General features: G+C 41.3%; 1 protein-coding gene across 7 annotated transcripts in view; it reads right to left on the bottom strand.

Moving 5' to 3' along the window:
• The window catches only part of LOC109893017 (ankyrin repeat and KH domain-containing protein 1), a 54074-nt gene extending 34206 nt beyond the window's left edge, over positions 1-19868 (bottom strand). For 3 of the 7 annotated variants that reach the window (XM_031826980.1, XM_031826981.1, XM_031826982.1), the window contains exons 1-5: positions 19421-19868; positions 7536-7689; positions 4544-4700; positions 3938-4100; positions 1371-1518 (exon numbers count right to left, since the gene is read on the bottom strand). In XM_031826980.1, coding sequence (XP_031682840.1) covers positions 1371-1518; positions 3938-4100; positions 4544-4700; positions 7536-7689; positions 19421-19687 — 889 coding nt within the window. In that variant the 5' untranslated portion in view covers positions 19688-19868. The remainder of the gene's footprint in view (positions 1-1370; positions 1519-3937; positions 4101-4543; positions 4701-7535; positions 7690-19420) is intronic. The other 4 variants (XM_031826986.1, XM_031826983.1, XM_031826984.1 and 1 more) reach the window with 4 other exon arrangements.
• Positions 19869-20825: the final 957 nt, after the last annotated feature.

The raw sequence follows: 20825 nt of genomic DNA, 5'->3' as shown, positions 1-20825 counted from the left end.
TCATGGTTTGGGCCTGCTTTTCTTCAGCAGGGACAGGGAAGATGGTTAAACTTGATGGGAAGATGGATGGAGCCAAATACAGGACCATTCTGGAAGAAAACCTGATGGAGTCTGCAAAAGACCTGAGACTGGGACGGAAATTTGTCTTCCAACAAGACAATGATCCAAAACATAAAGCAAAATTTACAATGGAATGGTTAAAAAATAAACATAACCAGGTGTTAGAATGGCCAAGTCCAGACCTGAATCCAATCGAGAATCTGTGGAAAGAACTGAAAACTGCTGTTCACAAATGCTCTCCATCCAACCTCACTGAGCTCGAGCTGTTTTGCAAGGAGGAATGGGAAAGAATTTCAGTCTCTCGATGTGCAAAACTGATAGAGACATACCCCAAGCGACTTACAGCTGTAATCGCAGCAAAAGGAGGCGCTACAAACTATTCACTTAAGGGGCTGAATAATTTTGCACACCCAATTTTTCAGTTTTTGATTTGTTAAAAAAGTTTGAAATATCCAATAAATGTCGTTCCACTTCATGATTGTGTCCCACTTGTTGTTGATTCTTCACAAAAAAATACAGTTTTATATCTTTATGTTTGAAGCCTGAAATGTGGCAAAAGGTCGCAAAGTTCAAGGGGGCCGAATACTTTCGCAAGGCACTGTATATAACTGCATGTGGTGGGTAAGTATGACATGGAACACAAACCGGCTGCGTGCGAGCCCCTTCGTGCATAAATGTATTTTGTCCCCCTACGCCAAACATGATGACGACACAGGTTAAAATATCAAAACAAACTCTGAACCAATTACATTAATTTGGGGACAGGTCGAAAAGCATTAAACATGTATGGCAATTTAGCTTGCACTTGCTAGCTAATTTGTCCTATTTAGCTAGCTTGCTGTTGCTAGCTAATTTGTCCTGGGATGTAAACATTAAGTTGTTATTAATTAATCCACACATAAAACGGTCAACCGAAACATTTCTAGTCATCTCTCCTCCTTCCAGGCTTTTTCATCGTTGATCTTATATGGTGATTGGCATCTAAACTTTCATAGTATTACCACGACGACCGGCAACACAGTTTGTTTTTCAATCCCCCACGTGGGTATAACCAATGACGAGATGGCAAGTGAATACCTGCTTCTATAAACCAAAGAGAGGCAGGACTTGCAGCGCGATCTGCGTAAGAAATAGAAGACTTCTATTTTAGCCATTGGCAACGCAGACGCTCGTTGACGCGCTTGAGCAGTGTGGGTGCAATAATTGAATAACATACATTTCTACATTTACTTTGCAGCGCACGCGACACGAGAGGTGTAGTCAGGGTATGAGACTGTCTGAATTGAGCGAATGTGACTTGTTGTATTTACCTGTGGAGGATTGTGCGTTGACATCAGCCCCATGTACCAGGAGCAGTTTGACAATGTCTACGTAGCCGCCGCTGGCTGCTGCCATGAGGGGCGTGATGTCGCCCTTGATGCCCCGATCTTCAACGTTAGCGTGCATGGCCAGCAAGACCTGCAGGAGAACAGACAACATCAGTGCTTGCAACAGATACCCAGGCACAACCACAAAGCCCCAGGTTGGCAGTAGAACATTTTAATGATCTATTCTGTTCTTTCAACCAATCGATTGTAATTTTCCATACACAGACACCATATATGTTTGACTAAAATCCACTATATGCATTGAGCTTGTCTGAAGCATTAAGCGCACTGTTTTATGAAATAAGACAAATGACTCAAGAGGGAGACAGAGATCAAGATAACCGGAAAAAACAAAACCTGTCCCGACCATCCTCCTTGGCTCCTACTTGCTTCCAGAGATTCTGATATTACTCTCCTGAAGTGGCCGGTAATAGGCTACACAAGGACTCAGCAAACTCATGTGGAATGCCAATTTATCTCGCCATTTCTACCGATCTGAGTGCCAGTTAGTTTTCATATGCACATTTGAGGAAGAGTTTAATTTAATTAATTAATAAGTCTTCATCTCAAAATCATCGTCATGTGGTTAATCAAAATTTAGACACCTGCTCATTCAAGGGATTTTATCTGTACTATTTTCTACATTGTAGAGTAAGACATCAAAACTAGAACACATATGGAATCATGTAGTAATCAAAAAGATTGACCGTAATGTCTCAAAGTAATAATGGACTGTCGTTTCTCTTTGCTTATTTGAGCTGTTCTTGCCATAATATGGACTTGGTCTTTTACCAAATAGGGCTATCTTCTGTATACCACCCCTACCTTGTCACAACAGAACTGATTGGCTTAAACACATTAAGGAAAGAAATTCCACAAATGAACTTTTAACAAGGCACACCTGTTAATTGAAATGCATTCCAGATGACTTCCTCATGAAGCTGGTTGAAATAATGCTAAGAGTGTGCAAAGCTGTCATCACAGCAAAGGGTGGCTGCTTTGAAGAATCTCAAATATAACTTTTTGATTTGTTGAACACTTCTCTTTTTTGGTTACAATGTTAGAGGTTCACCTAGGGGTCATGATTGGGGCTGTACCAAATTAATGATGTATTATTAATTGATTATGCTTATGTTGTATTAATAGAAGGGGATGGGTTATAAGACCCCTCCCTCCTTACATTTATAGGGTCCTAGACTACAGATTAACCATATATATATATATATATACACACATTATGAGGTTTTAATTTTCTAGTTCTCTCTCTGCTTCTTATAAAAGAGATCCCTCTGAGAAATGTGTGGCTGAGACAGAACTCTGCAGGGGAGTGTAGGAGACAAGACAAGTCAGACATTCCACTAGAAACCAACTTGGACATTTACTGCTAAGCTTTTTAGATAACACACTAAAAGCCTTGTTAATATAGCTGTGTAGGCATGGTTTTGGTCTCATGAGTAAAAGATAATGACGTAGGCCGTGACATCACTAGGGCTGGACTTCGGGTTTGATAAAATAACACGGGACCTTTCCTTTGATGCAGAACTTATTCGGAAACATGTGTGCTGTGAACCTGATTGTCAACTTCTGTCTGCAGTTGCATTAATACAGGTTTTTGAATGATTTAATTAAAGACAGTCATAATGCTAATTTCACCAATGAGCCAATGATTGACAAGGACCAAGGAACGAACCCTAACAACAACTTGATTCTATATGTGTTATTTCATAGTTTCGATGTCTTCACTATTATTCTACAATGAAGAAAATAGTAAAACATAAAAAACCCTGAATGAGTAGGTGTGTTCAAACTTTTGACTGGTACTACATTTTTCTCTTTGCTAATTTGCGCTTTTCTTGGTCATTACTGCCTTACGCATGCATGCATGTATATACACACACACACACACATCACAACAGCCTAACAACCAAACAGTCGTATAATTGAGGTCAGCCTTAATTTGAATACAACTGTATTGGATTTCAGAACTAGATGGAACTACGGATTAAAAGCAAGGCAAGGCAATGCTAGCAGTATTACATGAGTGGTTAAAAATACAAAGATGAGAGAGTGTGTTGTGTGTCAGAAGAGCCTGGTTTGATGTTGATGATAATGTGTTTTCTTGTATGCCGAATGAGCCAGATATTGTTGCTGTGGGGGAGGCGCTGATTCTGGAAGTGGGCTGCTCATTCGACTGTTAGATAGGAGCAGGCTTTTGCAGACATGCTCCTAAAATACCAGCCTCTCATATCCCTCCTACACAACCTGGGATAAAGATGCAGGTTGGTGGCACTGATATTTGGCAGTCTCAGCCACATACATAGGCTTACTGTACATGGTCTCCAGACTGCAGGACTTCCTAAGACCAGAGCAAGGCAGTTGCCTCAGTACTGCTCTTTGGCGGTTACGGGCAGCCTAGCTGTGTGGTGGAGAAGGTTATTTTTGTTCCTGTCTTCTTGTGTCAACGGCCCTTGAAATAAAGTATTTAAAGTGTGTGTGTGTGTGTACTCTACCTGTGCGAGTTCATAGTATCCGGCGGAGCAGGCGAGGCAGAGCAGACTCTCTCCCTCCTCCGTGTGTTCGTTGACGCTCCGCCCCTCATCCAGCAGCTTCCTCACGGCATTGACATCCCCATCCGAGCACGCCTCCGCCAAGCTACGGCTGAAAATAACCAGACTGCTACAATTACTGGGACTGTGGCTGCACAGGGCAAATCAACAGCAGGTCAGAAAACAAGGTTACAGAGCGCTGTCACAATTCACACCTAATACTCAACGAAGTTGAAAACAAAAAGGCCTCACTCAGAGCTGTACATGCATTTCATGAACTGCATTTGGCTCAATATGGTGCCTTAAAGTGTTTCAGTAAAACAGTATAAGATTGATTTAATTTGTGAGAACAAGGTAACGTCTATGAATCAATGTGAGCTATTCAGAGTCCGAGCACAGTTACGTATTCATCTAAGGAATTGTCAACTGTTCATGAAGAGGGAAAACGCTAACTTGAAGAAAGCACAAAGGAAACATATGGCCTAGACAAGAACATCTTTCTACTGGTGTGAGAATAAGGTGTGATGCACCTTTGTGGTATGAGACTACTAGAGCAGAAGAGATACATACTTGTCTGCCTGGCTGGTGTTGAGTGTGTTTTCAGCCCTCATGCGTGTGAGAGCAGCCGCAGCCTCATCCAGCGCACAGCTCACGGACGACGTCAAGCGGCGTAGCACCTCTGGATCTGCAAAGGCTTTACCATCGGCAGTGGACAGTTTACCAATGCCTTCATAGGCACAGGGCCGTGCATCGAGGGTCACCAGCATTCACAGCACAGCCGCAGTGACCACAAACGCATCCACAGTTAGTGCCGGGCCAAATAAAAACACACACAAAACGGGCATAGGTTAGCCCATGTTCCAACCATGCAACATGTTCAAAGACACAGTGCAAAGAACACATTCTGTCTGTATTATCAAGTGCTGAACAGTGTGTTCAGAGTTTTTAAACCTAGAGGCGCGAGACTTCCGGGAACGCTTGCGAAACAAACAAAGCAGATCAGGCCAGGGTTTGAGAAGTCAATGAGAAGTGAAACATTATTCCTTAGTTGTTCATTTTCTCGAAATCTAAAAGGCATAACCTAGATTTGAGCCAATGTCTTAAGTAGTGGAACATGTTATGTTTCATTCTCATCAAAAACAGCTTTGTATCGAAGGTGTGCCTTTGATTTGATGGCCTGCATATCTGCAGTTCGGAGTGAGATGACCGTTAGACCCAATGACGTGTTTCTGCGCATGAGCTTAGCTTGCCAACATCGACATGACATCACCTACAAGTGTGATCTGGGATTTCTATTGGAGAAATAGCTTCTGATAATATCAATTGGGGAAACTGAACACATGACTAAAAGTGTGCATACACTGAATCAACGGAACAGAGCCTGGTGATCAGCCAACGTTGAGGCTTAACAGGAGAATGAGCCCAATATTGCCTATGGTATGCAAAAACCACTGCACGTGCCACGTGGTTGGTTACACAGATGTGCAGCAGTTCAGACACGCACACCACACAGAGAGGAACTGACAAAAACACAGGAACAAACAATCACTAAGACACATACACACAGACACACAAAGATAGACAGGAGGCAGACACACGTACGGAAACAACAGAGTCTACTAAAGGCCAGTGCTGAGTCATGATGGGAGCTGTTGCTGCTGTATGGAAATCCATTGTTCATGTTAATCTCCCCCGTGGTGTCCCAGAGAGCCTAGCTACCTCTCATCTCATGGGCTGGGCTAGCCTGTACCAGCTCGCCATGCACTGACTGACTGGCTGGCTGGCTGGCTTGCTGGGGAACAGCTAACGTGCTAACCGTCTACACACCACAGCTTCATACACATCAAATCAGACCAATTAACTTCTTTAATTATTTCAGAAAGCTTTTCTCTAAAGAGGCAGCAATGACTGTGGCTCTATACAGACAGACCAAGGTTAAGTGCTTTGATGGTCTGATTCAGCTTAGCTCAACTGAGGCCAGAGAGACAGTTGTGACCAGTCTGATAATTACCTTGTGACACTTAGCCTGTGAGCACCCTGCAGTCAACTTTTATTTATTTATTTTATTTAACTAGGCATTTCAGTTAAGAACAAATTCTTATTCACAATGACGGCATAGGAACAGTGGGTTAACTGCCTTGTTCAGGGGCACAACGAGAGATTTTTACCTTGTCAGCTCGGGGAATCGATCCAGCAACTTTTCGGTTACTGGCCCAACGCTCTAACCACTAGGCTACCTGCCGCCCCAACTTTACTGATGAGATTTGTTTTCCCACGGTGAACTACAGAACCCACAACACAACCGGATGCAAAGCATAGTAAAAAAGAAAACGCAGGGATTTATGTTGTAGCAGAGAATCTTGTTTTGGTGTTGAGCATTAGCGTTTGTGATGTTGGTATTTCTCCCTGGCAGCGTGCCAACTCCACACACCTACAGGGTCATGTCCCAACACAGTGGCAGGAACAGAACCACGAGCACCAGACACAGGCCTACTAACTAAATTGCAGCAAAATTGTAGGCTTAAATTTATACTCTATTGGGCGGAGATTCAAGCGGGTTTCGGCATTCAAACAATCAAAAAAGACCAGCAGTCCTATTCAATAACGAGAATACGACTGGGCAGCCTTACCATGCAACGGTGTTGTAATTTAACATGACTTCAAATGCATAGTGGGCATGGCAGAGGGCGAAATGTGGGCAGGTCTGAAAACAGGGGAATTCATAAAAATAGGTGAAGGAGTCAGATCATGGTGCTACTATGCCAGGGTTTCCATTAGGAAAATGCGGCACCGGACAATGTGTCCGGAAGGATTTTAATTTTCTGTCCATTTGAGAAATTTACCGGACCCATATGCATTGGGTGCGTAACTCATTACGACGTCCAACCACAGTGCTCAGAATGACAGAAATCACATTAAGATCATGGTAATTCATCTTAACAGAACATGCAACTCCTGTAATGAAGCAGCCAAATAAAACGTCATGCAGTTAGCGGGAAATACGGTTCTAAACAGCACACCTGATACGAGCGGTTCCATGTGACAGACGAAAATCTATGTTAGAAACGAGGGGGAATCTAAAGATGCAACAACTAGGATGGGTTGTTAATATGACTAGGATTGGGCCTTTGGTTTCTGGACAGAAAAAGACAGCTGATATGAAACAGCTTAAATAGCGATTGCTTTAATAACTGTTGAGCAATGACTTGGGATGTATAAATGCTATTTTCACTCCAGCAGCAGCTCTAGCGCTATCTGACAAGTGATATTCCACTCAAATTAGGCTCTGTATGCTGTGCGATGATTGAGATACATGACCTCTACCGAATACACACAGCCCAATTTAATTCCACTAAATTTTGAAAATGAACCTATAGACCGATAAGCATGGCGGTCAAATGCATTTACATCGACTGATATTTCCATCAATGAATAAAAAGCATTCTTTTGCAAAGGGATCGTTTTTTTTATCCCGGTCAATTTGGGCGGCAACAATTCTATCTAATCTGCTTTTCCGTTCGGGGGGGGTCAAAAGCCAGCAATTGCCCTGTGCTATACGTACCGGCTGCTTCTAACAGAGCCTCCAGTCTGGCTTGTGTTTCTGGGTCCACTGTTCTGAGGTCAGCTCCTTCAGCAGCGCTGGACAGGAGCAGCTCCGACGCAGTCTTTAGCATGGGGTTGTCCAGGTCTTCCTGGTCTAATATGAAGGACTCCACCTAGAGACAAGGAGAAACACAAGAGATAGTCAGGACAGGAGGGATGGCTGATGCTCATTTTGCCCTATACAGTTGCTGGGAGAAACCCATCGCCTCAATTAAAAATAGTTATTACAATAGTGATTCCTATCATACAGTATTGTATGATCTTATGACCACTGGAAATAAAAATAAATAAAAAAATGCTTCTGCATATTCTGAGGAAGGTATGGGCAGGTCCATTTCATGATTACACAGGCAGGTATAGTCTAGTAATTGGCACGAGGGCACTAGTAAAAAGAATCCCCAAGCTCCACCCCTCGAGCATGTTGCCTGGAGACGGAGCAGTACAGTGCTTAGGACCTGAGCCTTGGTGGAATTACATGAACTGATCAGCGCGTTTCCTCTCCCCTCCCTGCGACCTTGACCTCCATACACCTGCCTAACAGCCATCAGGGCAGGACATCCTGCACTGGACAGGACACCCAGCAGGCTGGCTCTGTCCATCTGTCATTTCATGGTCTACAGGGGAGGGCAGAGCCAACACATCCCAGCCATCACGGTCACCATTCAGTGACACAGCTGTGTGTTGGATCACGCGAATACCAGCAGACTGAAAGCCGCTCATGTAGCACAATCGGTTTACTCATACAAACACACCCAATCGTACACTATCCCTACAATGTTCTTTACAGACTGGACAACCGACAACTCCATGATATACGGCATGATATCAACAAGCATCCCTGGTGCAAAGGGACCTGAAAAGCAGAGGTCAAAAGAACTGACCCAAAGAAAGGAACCGAGTTGGAAGGAGAGAAGGTTCACATTTTTCTTTCACGAATGTCCCTCTCAGAGAAAAATGATCAAACTGGTGAATATAATTGAAACCATACAGGGTATTTCTCACTGCTGAGGCTGCGTACAGCTGGAACTGTTGTGCTCTGTGCTTCAACTCAGGGAAGCATCTGTCTCAGGGGGTGTGTCTGAACAAGAGCACAGGACAAAAGACCAAGTCCAAAAAAGTGACTCATTACCTCGTCCATGCATGTCTGCCTGCGCAAGTGTGTAAGAGAGAGAGACTGATGCAGGGAGCGGCAGAGAGATGGAGCCTGTAAATTATCTTACATTACGTTATCTTATATTACACTTAGTCTGCAAGGAAATTGCGGGTAATGGGCGCTGGTAAGGAGAAACTCAATCACAGAATGCTGAGTTAAATAGAAGACGATTAATAAATTGTCAAGAAACATGACATCATTGCTCCCAACAATCTGGCTAAGCTTCCTTGGTCAAATCCCTCTTCTGCTAAATTATCCTGCACTTCTGAGAACCTCTCTCAGCCGGAGCACAATGAGGAAAAATCACATTCAATGACATTCCAACAATAAACTCATGTTTGCTAAGGTTATTTGTTACAATAATTTCTAAGATGGTAGAATAACAAAAAAAGGTCTAAATATTGGCATCATTCCCACACAATCAATCTATTGGGTACACTATTTTTCCAAATGCATAATGTTAAGCTCGAGCATTAACCGGTACTTACATATGCCATCTAATATCTGACTCGCCACCATGTGAACCTTATGACAATGAAAAACAAAAAGTACTGCGCACAAGAGATTGCCTGCAAGTCAGTGGCCACAAAAACATACACAACTTGTAGTGACTTGTAGCCTGTAGTGATAACCTACAGTTGTACACAACACTGGTCCTTTCTGTAATTAAAAGTCTCCTGTCCAATAGTCTAGTCGACCCCTGACCATCAGACACACACTGACAATACAGTACAGTGCTGAGCTGCTACAGTACTCAAAGTAAGTAGCCTTGCACGAGTGGTGGCTTTTGCGAGCCGCAGCAGCTCATAGGAGCAGGAGCCTGACCAGAACTGGTGCAGACCAGAGCAGTAGTTGCAGTCAGTAGTTTGTCATATTTACAGTCTTTGGTAAGACTCGGCCAGGGATCTAAGTCCCAACCTTCAAATCTCAGGGCGGACACTAACATGGTCCAGTACTCGAAACTTCAACGCAAATCAAATCTAATATTTGTCACAGACATGGTTAGCAGATGATAATGCGAGTGTAGCGAAATGCTTGTGCTTCTAGTGTGTTCTAAATATGTGTGCATACTTATTTTCCACCATAATTTGCAAATAAATTTATTAAGAATCCTACAATGTGATTTTCTGGATTTTTTTTCTCATTTTGTCTGTCATAGTTGAAGTGTACCTATAATGAAAATTACAGGCCTCTCATCTTTTTAAGTGGGAGAACTTGCACAATTGGTGGCTGACTAAATACTTTTTTGCCCCACTGTATATTTCAGTTTAACCACAATATTGGTTGTAATATTTGTTCTGTCTTTTCTGGTGGACTAAACTGAAATTGCAACCAACGTTCGTTCGATGGCTTGTTTCACAAATAACGATATTTTGGAGATTAAATTTTCAAATAACCGAAAGTAAACAGTTGAAAAGTGAAAAAGGCCATTCGTGAACATGGAGTTAGACATTTTACTAATCTGGAAGAGAACCAGTTCGGATTTAAGTATAACTTTTGTATGACTGACACATTTTAGTGAGAGGTCTAATGCTTTAAAATTGAATAATTTCTGCCCTCCAAATTCATATTCATTATATAAATAGGCATGTCTTAATTTTGTCTTGCTGTTCCAAATTAAATTGAATATTTTTGGCTCGTATAATAAATTTAAAAAACAGTAGCTAGGTGTAGACAGGACCATAAGCAAATAGGTAAACTGGGATATGACTAAAGAGTTGACTTCTTATGGCTGGGGGGGCAGTATGAATAAGTTGCCCAAACTAAACTGCCTGCTCCTCAGTCTCAGTTGCTAATATATGCATATTATTATTAGTATTGGATAGAAAACACTCAAGTTTCCAAAACTGTCAAAATATTGTCTGTGAGTATAACCTAACTGATATTGCAGGCGAAACCCTGAAGGAAATCAAACCAGTAAGTGGCTTCAATTTTGAAAATTCCATGTTCCATAGCCTACCTTTGCTCCATTTAAAGGGATATCAACCAGATTCCTTTTCCTATCACTTCGTCAAAGTGTCAGTCTTGAGACATAGTTTCAGGCTTTTATTTTGAAAAATGAGCGAGAAAGATAACATTGAGTCATTGTATGGCCGGGTGCCAGCAGCGTTTTGTATGCATAACAGAGTTTGGGTAGCCATTGCCTTTCCCTCTTTGACTGAAAAAGACAGTTGCGGTTGTATACGATTATATATTTTAAAAACAACCTGAGGATTGATTATAAAAAACATTTGACATGTTTCTGTGGACATTACGGATACTATTTGGAATTTTTCTGCGTTGTCGTTACCGCTCTTTCCTGTGGATTTCTGAACATAACGTGCCAAACAAACGGAGGTATTTTGGATATAAAAATTATCTTTATGGAACAAAAGTAACATTTATTGTGTAACTGGGAGTCTCGTGAGTGAAAACATCCGAAGATTCATCAAAGGTCAATTATTAATTTGATTGCTTTTCTGATTTGTGATCAAGCTACTTGATGCTAGGTGTACATAATGTTTTGTCGAGCGATCAATAAACTTACAAACGCTTGGATTGCTTTTGCTGTAAAGCATTTTTTCCAAATCTGACATGACAGGTGGATTAACAAAAGGCTAAGCTGTGTTTTGCTATATTGCACTTGTGATTTCATGAATATAAATATTTTTGGTAATATTATTTGAATGTGGCGCTATGCATTTCAGTGGTTGTTGATGACAATTATCCCGTTAACGGGATGGCAGCCATAATAATTTAATCAGGGTGACTTAATCCACAAATAGACAGGTATTTTCCTTTCCATGATAGCTTTCTGCTAACTTTCTATTAAAGTTTATTTGGACTGAGAATTTCTTTGTTTCGGTATATGTATACTAGAGGTCGACCGATTAATCGGAATGGCCGATTTAATTAGGGCCGATTTCACATTTTCATAACAATCGGTAATCGGCATTTTTGGATCCCGATTATGGCCGATTCTACGATTAGACTGCGTGGCAGGCTGACTACCTGTGCAGCAAGGAGCCAAGTTAAGTTGCAAGCTAGCATTAAACTTATATTATAAAAAACAATCAATCTTAACATAATCACTAGTTAACTACACATTGTGGGTGATATTACTAGTTTATCTAGCTTGTCCTGCGTTGCATTTAATCGATGCGGTGCCTGTTAATTTATCATCGAATCAAAGCCTACTTTGCCAAACGGGTGAAGATTTAACAAGTGCATTCGCAAAAAAAGCACTGTCATTGCAACAATGTGTACCTAACCAAAAATATCCATGCCTTTCTTAAAATCAATACACAAGTTTATATTTTTAAACCTGCATATTTAGTTAATATTGCCTGCTAACATGAATTTATTTTAATTGGTGTAATTGAGATAACACACAGGAACTCAAGTCCTTTTGTTCACCTGACCTAGAATACCTCAATCAAATCCCAACTGTATTACCTCCCAAGAGAATTCTCTTTGGTTATAGTCACAGCTGTGTGTATCCCCCCCCCCCCAAGCCGATACTCCGAAGGCCCTCAAAGAACTTCCCTAGACTTTATGCACACTGGAACCCACATATCCTGAGGCCACATTTATTGTAGCTGGGGATTTTAACAAAGCAAAAGAGGAAAAGAATGCCGAAATTCTAACACATTGACTGTAGTTCTCACGCTGCTAAAACATTCAACCACTGCTACTCCAACTTCTGGGATGCCTACAAGGCCCTCCCCCGCCCTACCTTCGGCAAATCTGATCACAACTCCATTTGGTTCCTCCCTTCCTATTAGGCAGAAACTCAAACAAAAAGAACCCGTACTTAGGACAATTCAACGCTGGTCTGACCAATCGGAATCCACTCTTCAAGATTGTCTTGATCAAGCAGACTGGAAAATGTTCTGGGTAGCCGCCGAGAACAATAACATATATACTGATACGGTGACTAAGTTATCAGGAAATGACTTTTGAAACCTACCCTAACCAGAAACCGTGGATAGATGGCAGCACTCGATCAAAACTGAAAGATCGAACCATTGCATTTAACCGAGCAAGGTGACTGGGAATATGGCAGAATACAAACAGAGTCGTTATTTCCTCCGTAAAGGCAATCAAACAGGCAAAACGTCCGTATAGAGACAAAGTGGAGTCGCAATTCAACGTCTCAGACACGAGACGTATGTGGCAGGGTCTACAGACAATCACGGACTACAAAGGGAAAACCAGCCACGTTGCAGACACCGACATCTTGCTTCTGGAAAAGCTAATCACCTTCTTTGCCCGCTTTTAGAATAACACAGTGCCACCAAAGACTGTGGGCTCTCATCAAAGCTGGGACTGAGAGACTGAAAAACAGCTTCTATCTCAAGGCCATCAGACTGTTAAAAAGGCCATAACCAGCACATTAGAGGCTGCTATCCTATATACAGACTTGGAATCACTGGCCACTTTAATAATGTTTACATATTTTTCATTACTCATCTTATATGTATATACTGTATCTAAGTCTATGCCACTGACATTGCTCGCCCAAAATGTATATATTCCATATATTCCATTCCTTTAGGTGTGTGTATTGTTGTGAAATTGTTAGATATTACTGCACTGTTAGAGCTAGAAACACAAGCATTTCGCTACACCCACAATAACATCTACTAAGTATGTGTATGTGACAAAAGACCATATTTTGGCAAGAACAGCTCAAATAAGCAAAGAGAAACGACAGTGTGTAAATGGGTGAGAAAAATACTTTTTGAATTTAGGCTGTAACACAACATATGGAATAAGTCAAGGGGTATGAATACTTTGCACTGTATAGGCCTACTGCTGCATTGGCCTATAAGGCTATGAGTTCCATGCGCTCTTTTCTTTAGTCGCCAATGGATCCCAGTATATTAATGTGTCCATATGGCAGAGACTGGTGATCTAACATTAGTTGATTATAATTTTGATAAAGTTATTATTCAAATGAAACTTTCCACAAAAATGCGCATATAAAAATCATAACTGGCACGCAGAACGGTAGAAATGGCAGGATAAATTGTAAGCTTCCCCAAACTTGAAACTCACGTGCCGACTATTAAGTCATAAAATAAATGCCTCTGTTTCCATGGTCGGATTCTGCGAATAGGCTACTTTGAAGCAAGGTAAGACATGACTCATAATATGAAATAAAACATTCAGGTTTCAAACAATTAAGTATGGTTTCAAATTGCATACTGCCTCCAGCTCACATTGTAAAGTGGTGAGTGATGTGCTTGATAGCCGGTTGCCTGCACTTGAATGGGAGGCTCGCTTCAATAACCAGTTGAGAAGAAAAAAACAAGTGTTGCTCTTTTTAATTGTGCACCAAAACTGTTTAACGCCGATTGCATTTAGAATTGTTGCACAATAAATTGGCTTATAAAATCACATTTTTACTCCAGCAGCAATCAGCTGAGGTTTGAGCAGGAGAAATACCGCTCAAAACAGGATCTGTATGCTGAGAGCGTGCGACAGTTGTGTTGGATAACTAACGAAAATGCACACGAAATAAAAATTATGCAAATTATACTATAGTCCGATAAGCATGACAGTCAAATGTATTTACATCAATGACAAAAAAAAACACATTCTTTTGCAACATGATTTTCTTTTCTCCTGGTCATTTTGGCAAGCAACAGTTTTATTTAGCGGCTTTCCTTTCCTTTTCCTTTTTTTTTTTTTTTTTTTTTTTTACAAAAGTCAGCAATTGCCAGCTAACAGAAACCCTGATGTGTAACCTGTTCTGACATCACTTATTTTCATACATGACGTATGAGAGGTGAGGTGACTGTATAGTTCCCCTAAGGAAAAGCACCTTTAGTAAATCTGCATTCTCTGTGAGAGCTTCCCATGTCTGGAATACACTGCCATCAGACACACATAACTGCACCACATATCACACTTTCACAAAATGCTTGAAGACATGGCTAAAGGTCAATCAGATTTGTGAACATGGTCCCTAGCTGTGTGTTGCCACTCCATGTTGTCTGTTGTCTGTAGCTTGTGAGGTGTGGAAACACTTTGTTGCTTTTATGAATTTTGTCTTGCTGCTTTTTGTTTTATGCTGCTCTGTCTGAATGCTACGTCTTGCTTGTCCTATGTTGCTCTGTCTGTATGCTATGTCTTGCTTGTCCTATGTTGCTATGTCTTGCTTGTTCTATGTTGCTATTGTCTATATTGTAATTGTTTTTAATAACCTGCCCAGGGACTGCGGTTGAAAATTTGCCGGTTGGCTAAAACCGGCACTTTTACTGAAATGTTGATTAATGTGCACTGTCCCTGTAAAAATAAAAATAAACTCAAACTCAATTATTGATAGAAACCCTTTAACAGCTGACTAAAAAAAACAATTCTCAAAATGTTTTCCCTGACTAGAAGTCAACGAACCTGCATGAAATATCAAAATACAGAAAAGGAAAATGAGTAAAGTAATTTTGGGTATAAAGTGAGGTCCAAAAATATTTGGACAATTGACATTTGTTATTTTGGCTCTGTACTCCAGCACTGGATTTGAAATGATACAATGAATGAGCAGGGTCTGACATTAATGATGCCACGCTGACCTGGGGCCAGTAAAACCATGTGTTGGGCTAGTGGATCTCGTCTGTCACTGTCCCGACCAGGCCAGCACTCAGCCCATTTTGACGTATAAGTTTGACATTTACCTGCTCTATTGCAGTCTGCCATTGAAGACTACACGCAGAAAAGTCATGCTATTTGTACTTGAGCAGTATGATTGACCGTTAATTCAACCACTCTCGTCGCAACTCACATCTTTAGCACTCGAGCAGTACATGAATTGATGCATTCACACAGCCCACATGAGCGGTCTAGAGTAAAAAGAAGCACTCAATCCACTTGCTGAGCTTATTTATTATAGGGAAAGTGACTTACAAAAATAAACCTTCAATTCTGAACATACTGTTGATACTGTTGCCCCTAGCCAGATTGATATCTCTTTTGAAATAAACTTTTCAACAACCTATTTTGGGATGTTCAAAAAATTTGACATACCTCAGAAACAAAAGTTCATTGAATGCAATTAATATAATTACATTTGAAAAAATAATAGTCTTATATTGCTAAATTATATTACACAGCTTTAATACATACCATAACTAAACAGCATATATATACACTGCTCAAAAAAATAAAGGGAACACTAAAATAACACATCCTAGATCTGAATGAATGTAATATTCTTATTAAATACTTTTTTCTTTACATAGTTGAATTTGCTGACAACAAAATCACACATAAATTATCAATGGAAATCAAATTTAACAACCCATGGAGGTCTGGATTTGGAGTCACACTCAAAATTAAAGTGGAAAACCACACTACAGGCTGATCCAACTTTGATGTAATGTCCTTAAAACAAGTCAAAATGAGGCTAAGTAGTGTGTGTGGCCTCCACGTGCCTGTATGACCTCCCTACAACGCCTGGGCATGCTCCTGATGAGGTGGCGGATGGTCTCCTGAGGGATCTCCTCCCAGACCTGGACTAAAGCATCCCCTTGATGGAGCGAGACATGATGTCCCAGATGTGCTCAATTGGATTCAGGTCTGGGGAACGGGCGGGCCAGTCCATAGCATCAATGCCTTCCTCTTGCAGGAACTGCTGACACATTCCAGCCACATGAGGTCTAGCATTGTCTGGCATTAGGAGGAACCCAGGGCAAACCGCACTAGCATATGGTCTCACCAGGGGTCTGAGGATCTCATCTCGGTACCTAATGGCAGTCAGGCTACCTCTGGCGAGCACATGGAGGGCTGTGCGCCCCCCAAAGACAGGCTACCCCACACCATGACTGACCCACCGCCAAACCGGTCATGCTGGAGGATGTTGCAGGCAGCAGAACGTTCTCCACGGCGTATCCAGACTATCCCGTGCTCAGTGTGAACCTGCTTTCATCTGTGAAGACCACAGGGCGCCAGTGGCGAATTTGCCAATCTTGGTGTTCTCTGGCAAATGCCAAACGTCCTGCCCGGTGTTGGGCTGTAAGCACAACCCCCACCTGTGGACTTCGGGCCTTCATACCACCCTCACGGAGTCTGTTTCTGACCGTTTGAGCAGACACATGCACATTTGTGGCCTGCTGGAGGTCATTTTGCAGGGCTGTGGCAGTGCTCCTCCTTGCACAAAGGCGGAGGTAGCGGTCCTGCTGCTGGGTTGTTGCCCTCCTACGGCCTCCTCCACGTCTCCTGATGTACTGTCCTGTCTCCTGGTAGCGCCTCCATGGACACTGGACACTAGGCTGACAGACACAGCAAACCTTCTTGCCACAGTTCACATTGATGTGCCATCCTGGATGAGCTGCACTACCTGAGCCACTTGTGTGGGTTGTAGACTCCGTCTCATGCTACCACTAGAGTGAAAGCACCGCCAGCATTCAAAAGTGACCAAAACATCAGCCAGGAAGCATAAGAACTGAGAAGTGGTCTGTGGTCCCCACCTGCAGAACCACTCCTTTATTGGAGGTGTCTTGCTAATTGCCTATAATTACCACCTGTTGTCTATCTCATTTGCACAACAGCATGTGAAATGTATTGTCAATCAGTGTTGCTTCCTAAGCGGACAGTTTGATTTCACAGAAGTGTGATTGACTTGGAGTTACATTGTGTTGTTTAAGTGTTCCTTTATTTTTTTGAGCAGTGTATAAAGCATGTAAACCTAGGCCCTGCATGACCCTAATGTATTTACAAATTACCCCATGTAGAATTTCTGATCCAGCCAGAACATTTTTGGTGAGAAAAAAAAAAGTTACCATTGGACCCTGCTATGAGGTTAAAGTGCAGACTGTCAACTTTAATTTGAGAGCATTCATATGGGGTAAACCTTTTAGAAATCACAGCACTTTTTGTTCATAGTCCCCGCCATTATAGGGAACCAAAATTATTTGGACAAATGAACTTGAAGGCCTGTGTATTAAAGTAGTCAAATGTTTAGCATTTGGTCATATATTTCTACCACACAATGACTAAATAAAGCTTGTGACTACAAACTTGTTGGATGCATTTCCTGTTTGTTTTGGTTGTGTTTCAAATTATTTTGTACCCAATAGAAATGAATGGTAAATAATGTAGTCATTTTGGAGTCACTTTTATATGAATATAAATGTTTCTAAATTCTTCTACATTAAAGTGGCTGCTACCATGATTACGGATTATCCTGAATTAATTGAGAATAAGGATGAGTGACAAAGTTAGAGGCAAAAAGACCATACCCGCAAGATGCTTACTCCTCACCATTACCAATAACAGGAGAGGTTAGCATTGATGTGCCCTTGAGCAAGGTTCTGACTTGAGGGAGTACAGCTACGGCCAGAAGTTACTTTTTCGTAGCAGGTTAGGACAATTTATGCAGCATGTTAGGATAATTAACGTGGCAGGTTATGAAAACAGTTTAGGTTAGCTAAAATGCTCTCCTAACATGCTACGAGAAGCCACTTCCAGTCGTAGCTGTACCCCCTCAAGTCACAACCCTTGAGCAAGTAACTTAACCCTAATTGCTCCAGGGTCACCGTTGATAATGGCTGACCCTGGCCGTGACCCCACTCTCCAAGGGTGTCTCATGAAGAGTTGGGATATGCAACAAACAAACAAAAAAATCTAATTAACACATGCGTATAACACACACTTGTACAAGTGTGAAATAGGTCAAATAAACAGACAAAAGTATTATTAAGTGTATACAAATCAAAAATTCTTGCAATTCTGTAGTTCATTTTTGCTCATCACATGAAAAGGTACCCATTCCAATGTGCGAGTGTGTTGCCTTGAACATACAAATAAATATGTTTTACATTAATTGATCATATATATGAGATTCGTTATTTTAATTACAAAACCTAAACAATAACATGAAAATGGTTAGAGACCAGTATAGGTAGAGAAAATAATTTGCTCAATCTAAAATGTCACGTTTGATTTGATCACTGGGACATTTCTAAAGCTTTAAGTTACTGGATGAGATGTTGCATCACCACCACTCGCGTTAACATCTTCACTGACAGCTCAACATAAAGCTTGTAGCAAACATATCAGGCTGTGTGGAGTTTGGCAAGTGTGCCATCAACCATAGCGAAGTACCTGTAAAAATGTATAAAACTACGTGTTAAGTCATGAGGACTTGTTACTGTAACTACTTAGCGTGCTATTCTGAGAGGAGGGGAAATGTGCCTAGCCAGCTAACGTTATAACTAAATAGACAACTGGGGTGACAGTGAATACGCGGATGTATGATTGCATGCCAGTTATTATATCTAGCAGGAGCTACAACGACTTGTCTTCACCTACCTGTTCAAAACAATTGGCTAGTTTGACATAAACAGACTAACAAACGTGTACCTGATCTTAGCTAGCTACATTTCAATCATTTGCTAGCTAGTTAGCTAGCAGTTGATGGCGCTGTGTGTGTACTGCCACAGTACTACGTTAGGCCTAGATCGAAGCCTCCGCCAAAATATTGCTTATATCATGTCAAAAAACAAAACATGTCGCAAGCTTGCTAGCCAATAGACTTTGCAAACTATCAGCCAACATACAATAAATCTGACTGATACTATTTTAGTTGATAGAAGAAATGAAGGAGGGTTAAAAATATCGTCGAAACGAACGGGCTTTTCGTAGGGAACGTTGACTAACATGAATCTTCTTGCCCAGTTTCGCTGGGTTAGCTAGCATGAGTGGCTTACCTCAGACACTTCATCGTCACTGCCAGATCCGGGGCCGGAGGAAAGCACGGCGGCCGCAGCGAGTTTGAAATCAAGCCTGTCAGCTGCAGGCCCACCAGCCTCTCCAAATAAGCGGACTTTCTTTCCACCAACACCAATCCCTAGGCCCCGGAGTCTGGCTCCTGGTGTGGTTCCAAGCCCCATTCCAGAGGATCGCGGAGTCACCGAGTCAATCTCGTCCTCGAAGCCGTCCGTCAGCATTGCCGCCCCGGCTACTGCATCCTGCATACTTCCCTTAGTATTTTGTATTCTAATTAACTCAATATTGTCTTAAACTTTCTTTGGGGTTGTTGCTATTTTAGTAATTATGTTTATACTTCAGAAAAATCCAGCAACTCCTGAATCGAGAAGAGAATCTCTTTCCCCCTAGCCATTAACTTTCTAACAACCTAACTACTTTGCTCAAGTTGTTTCTTACCCCGCCTCTATTCAGAATCATGCATATTATTGGTCAGGAAAATATACTACCGACATATGGTTGGATAGAATATGGTTGGATACGGTTTGTCAGAGTAACGCACGCGACGTCAAGGTAGGTTTACGAAAAGGCTTTTCTATTTAACGCCTTAAAACTGAATATTTGGGAGATGATTGGACCCTAGCACTGTATTAAAAAGTCAAACTTTCGTGATACGCCAATCATTGCACCTATCAATAATAATAAGTGGTTACTTTGTTCCATTTTCATTCTGCTACCAATTAATGCATTTGTCTGTCTACTGTTAATTCAAACTCTATGAAGCATGACACTTTTAATAGACCATAAAAGCAAGCCCTTTTCCAAAGCCTCCGGTGAGGTTGGCATATGGGTCGCGGCTGAGGCTTGTGAGGCAGGAAAAGACCAAACGGGATATTCCATACAACATTCTTTCATGGAACAAATGTTGGTGACTGTAAGCATATGCAGAATATGTGTCACTGGTATGCATTATCATCTGTGCTGGATGGGCACTATTTCACAAATGCCTGCATTAACAAGGTCAAAGAGGTCTCTTTCAGAATGAGCCATAAGTATTACCCTGCCAATCATTACCATTACCTATCATTATTAATCAAACTCAAAAAAGACATTAACATTAACTGTACTTTTTGTGTTGAGCATCCAGAAACAGTTTTGCATTTATTTTGGCATTGTCTACATGTAAAGAAATTATGGCAAGATATTTATAGTTTTATAATTGTTAATATTCTTGATGACTTGTGTTTATTATAAGGAGAACGTGCTGCTCGGTTTCCTTAACTATAATAATGATCAAGAAAAAATGTTCACCTCCTCAATCAAATTGTGCTAATGGAAAAATGTCATATTCATAAATGAAAATTCACTAATAAAAAAACACTCTTCCATGTTTTCTATAAGGAATTT

Source organism: Oncorhynchus kisutch, linkage group LG6 (genome assembly GCF_002021735.2).
Source record: "Oncorhynchus kisutch isolate 150728-3 linkage group LG6, Okis_V2, whole genome shotgun sequence".
NCBI lineage: Eukaryota > Metazoa > Chordata > Actinopteri > Salmoniformes > Salmonidae > Oncorhynchus > Oncorhynchus kisutch.
Note: the sequence above shows the minus strand (reverse complement) of the source record. Positions and strands in the feature narration are given on the sequence as shown.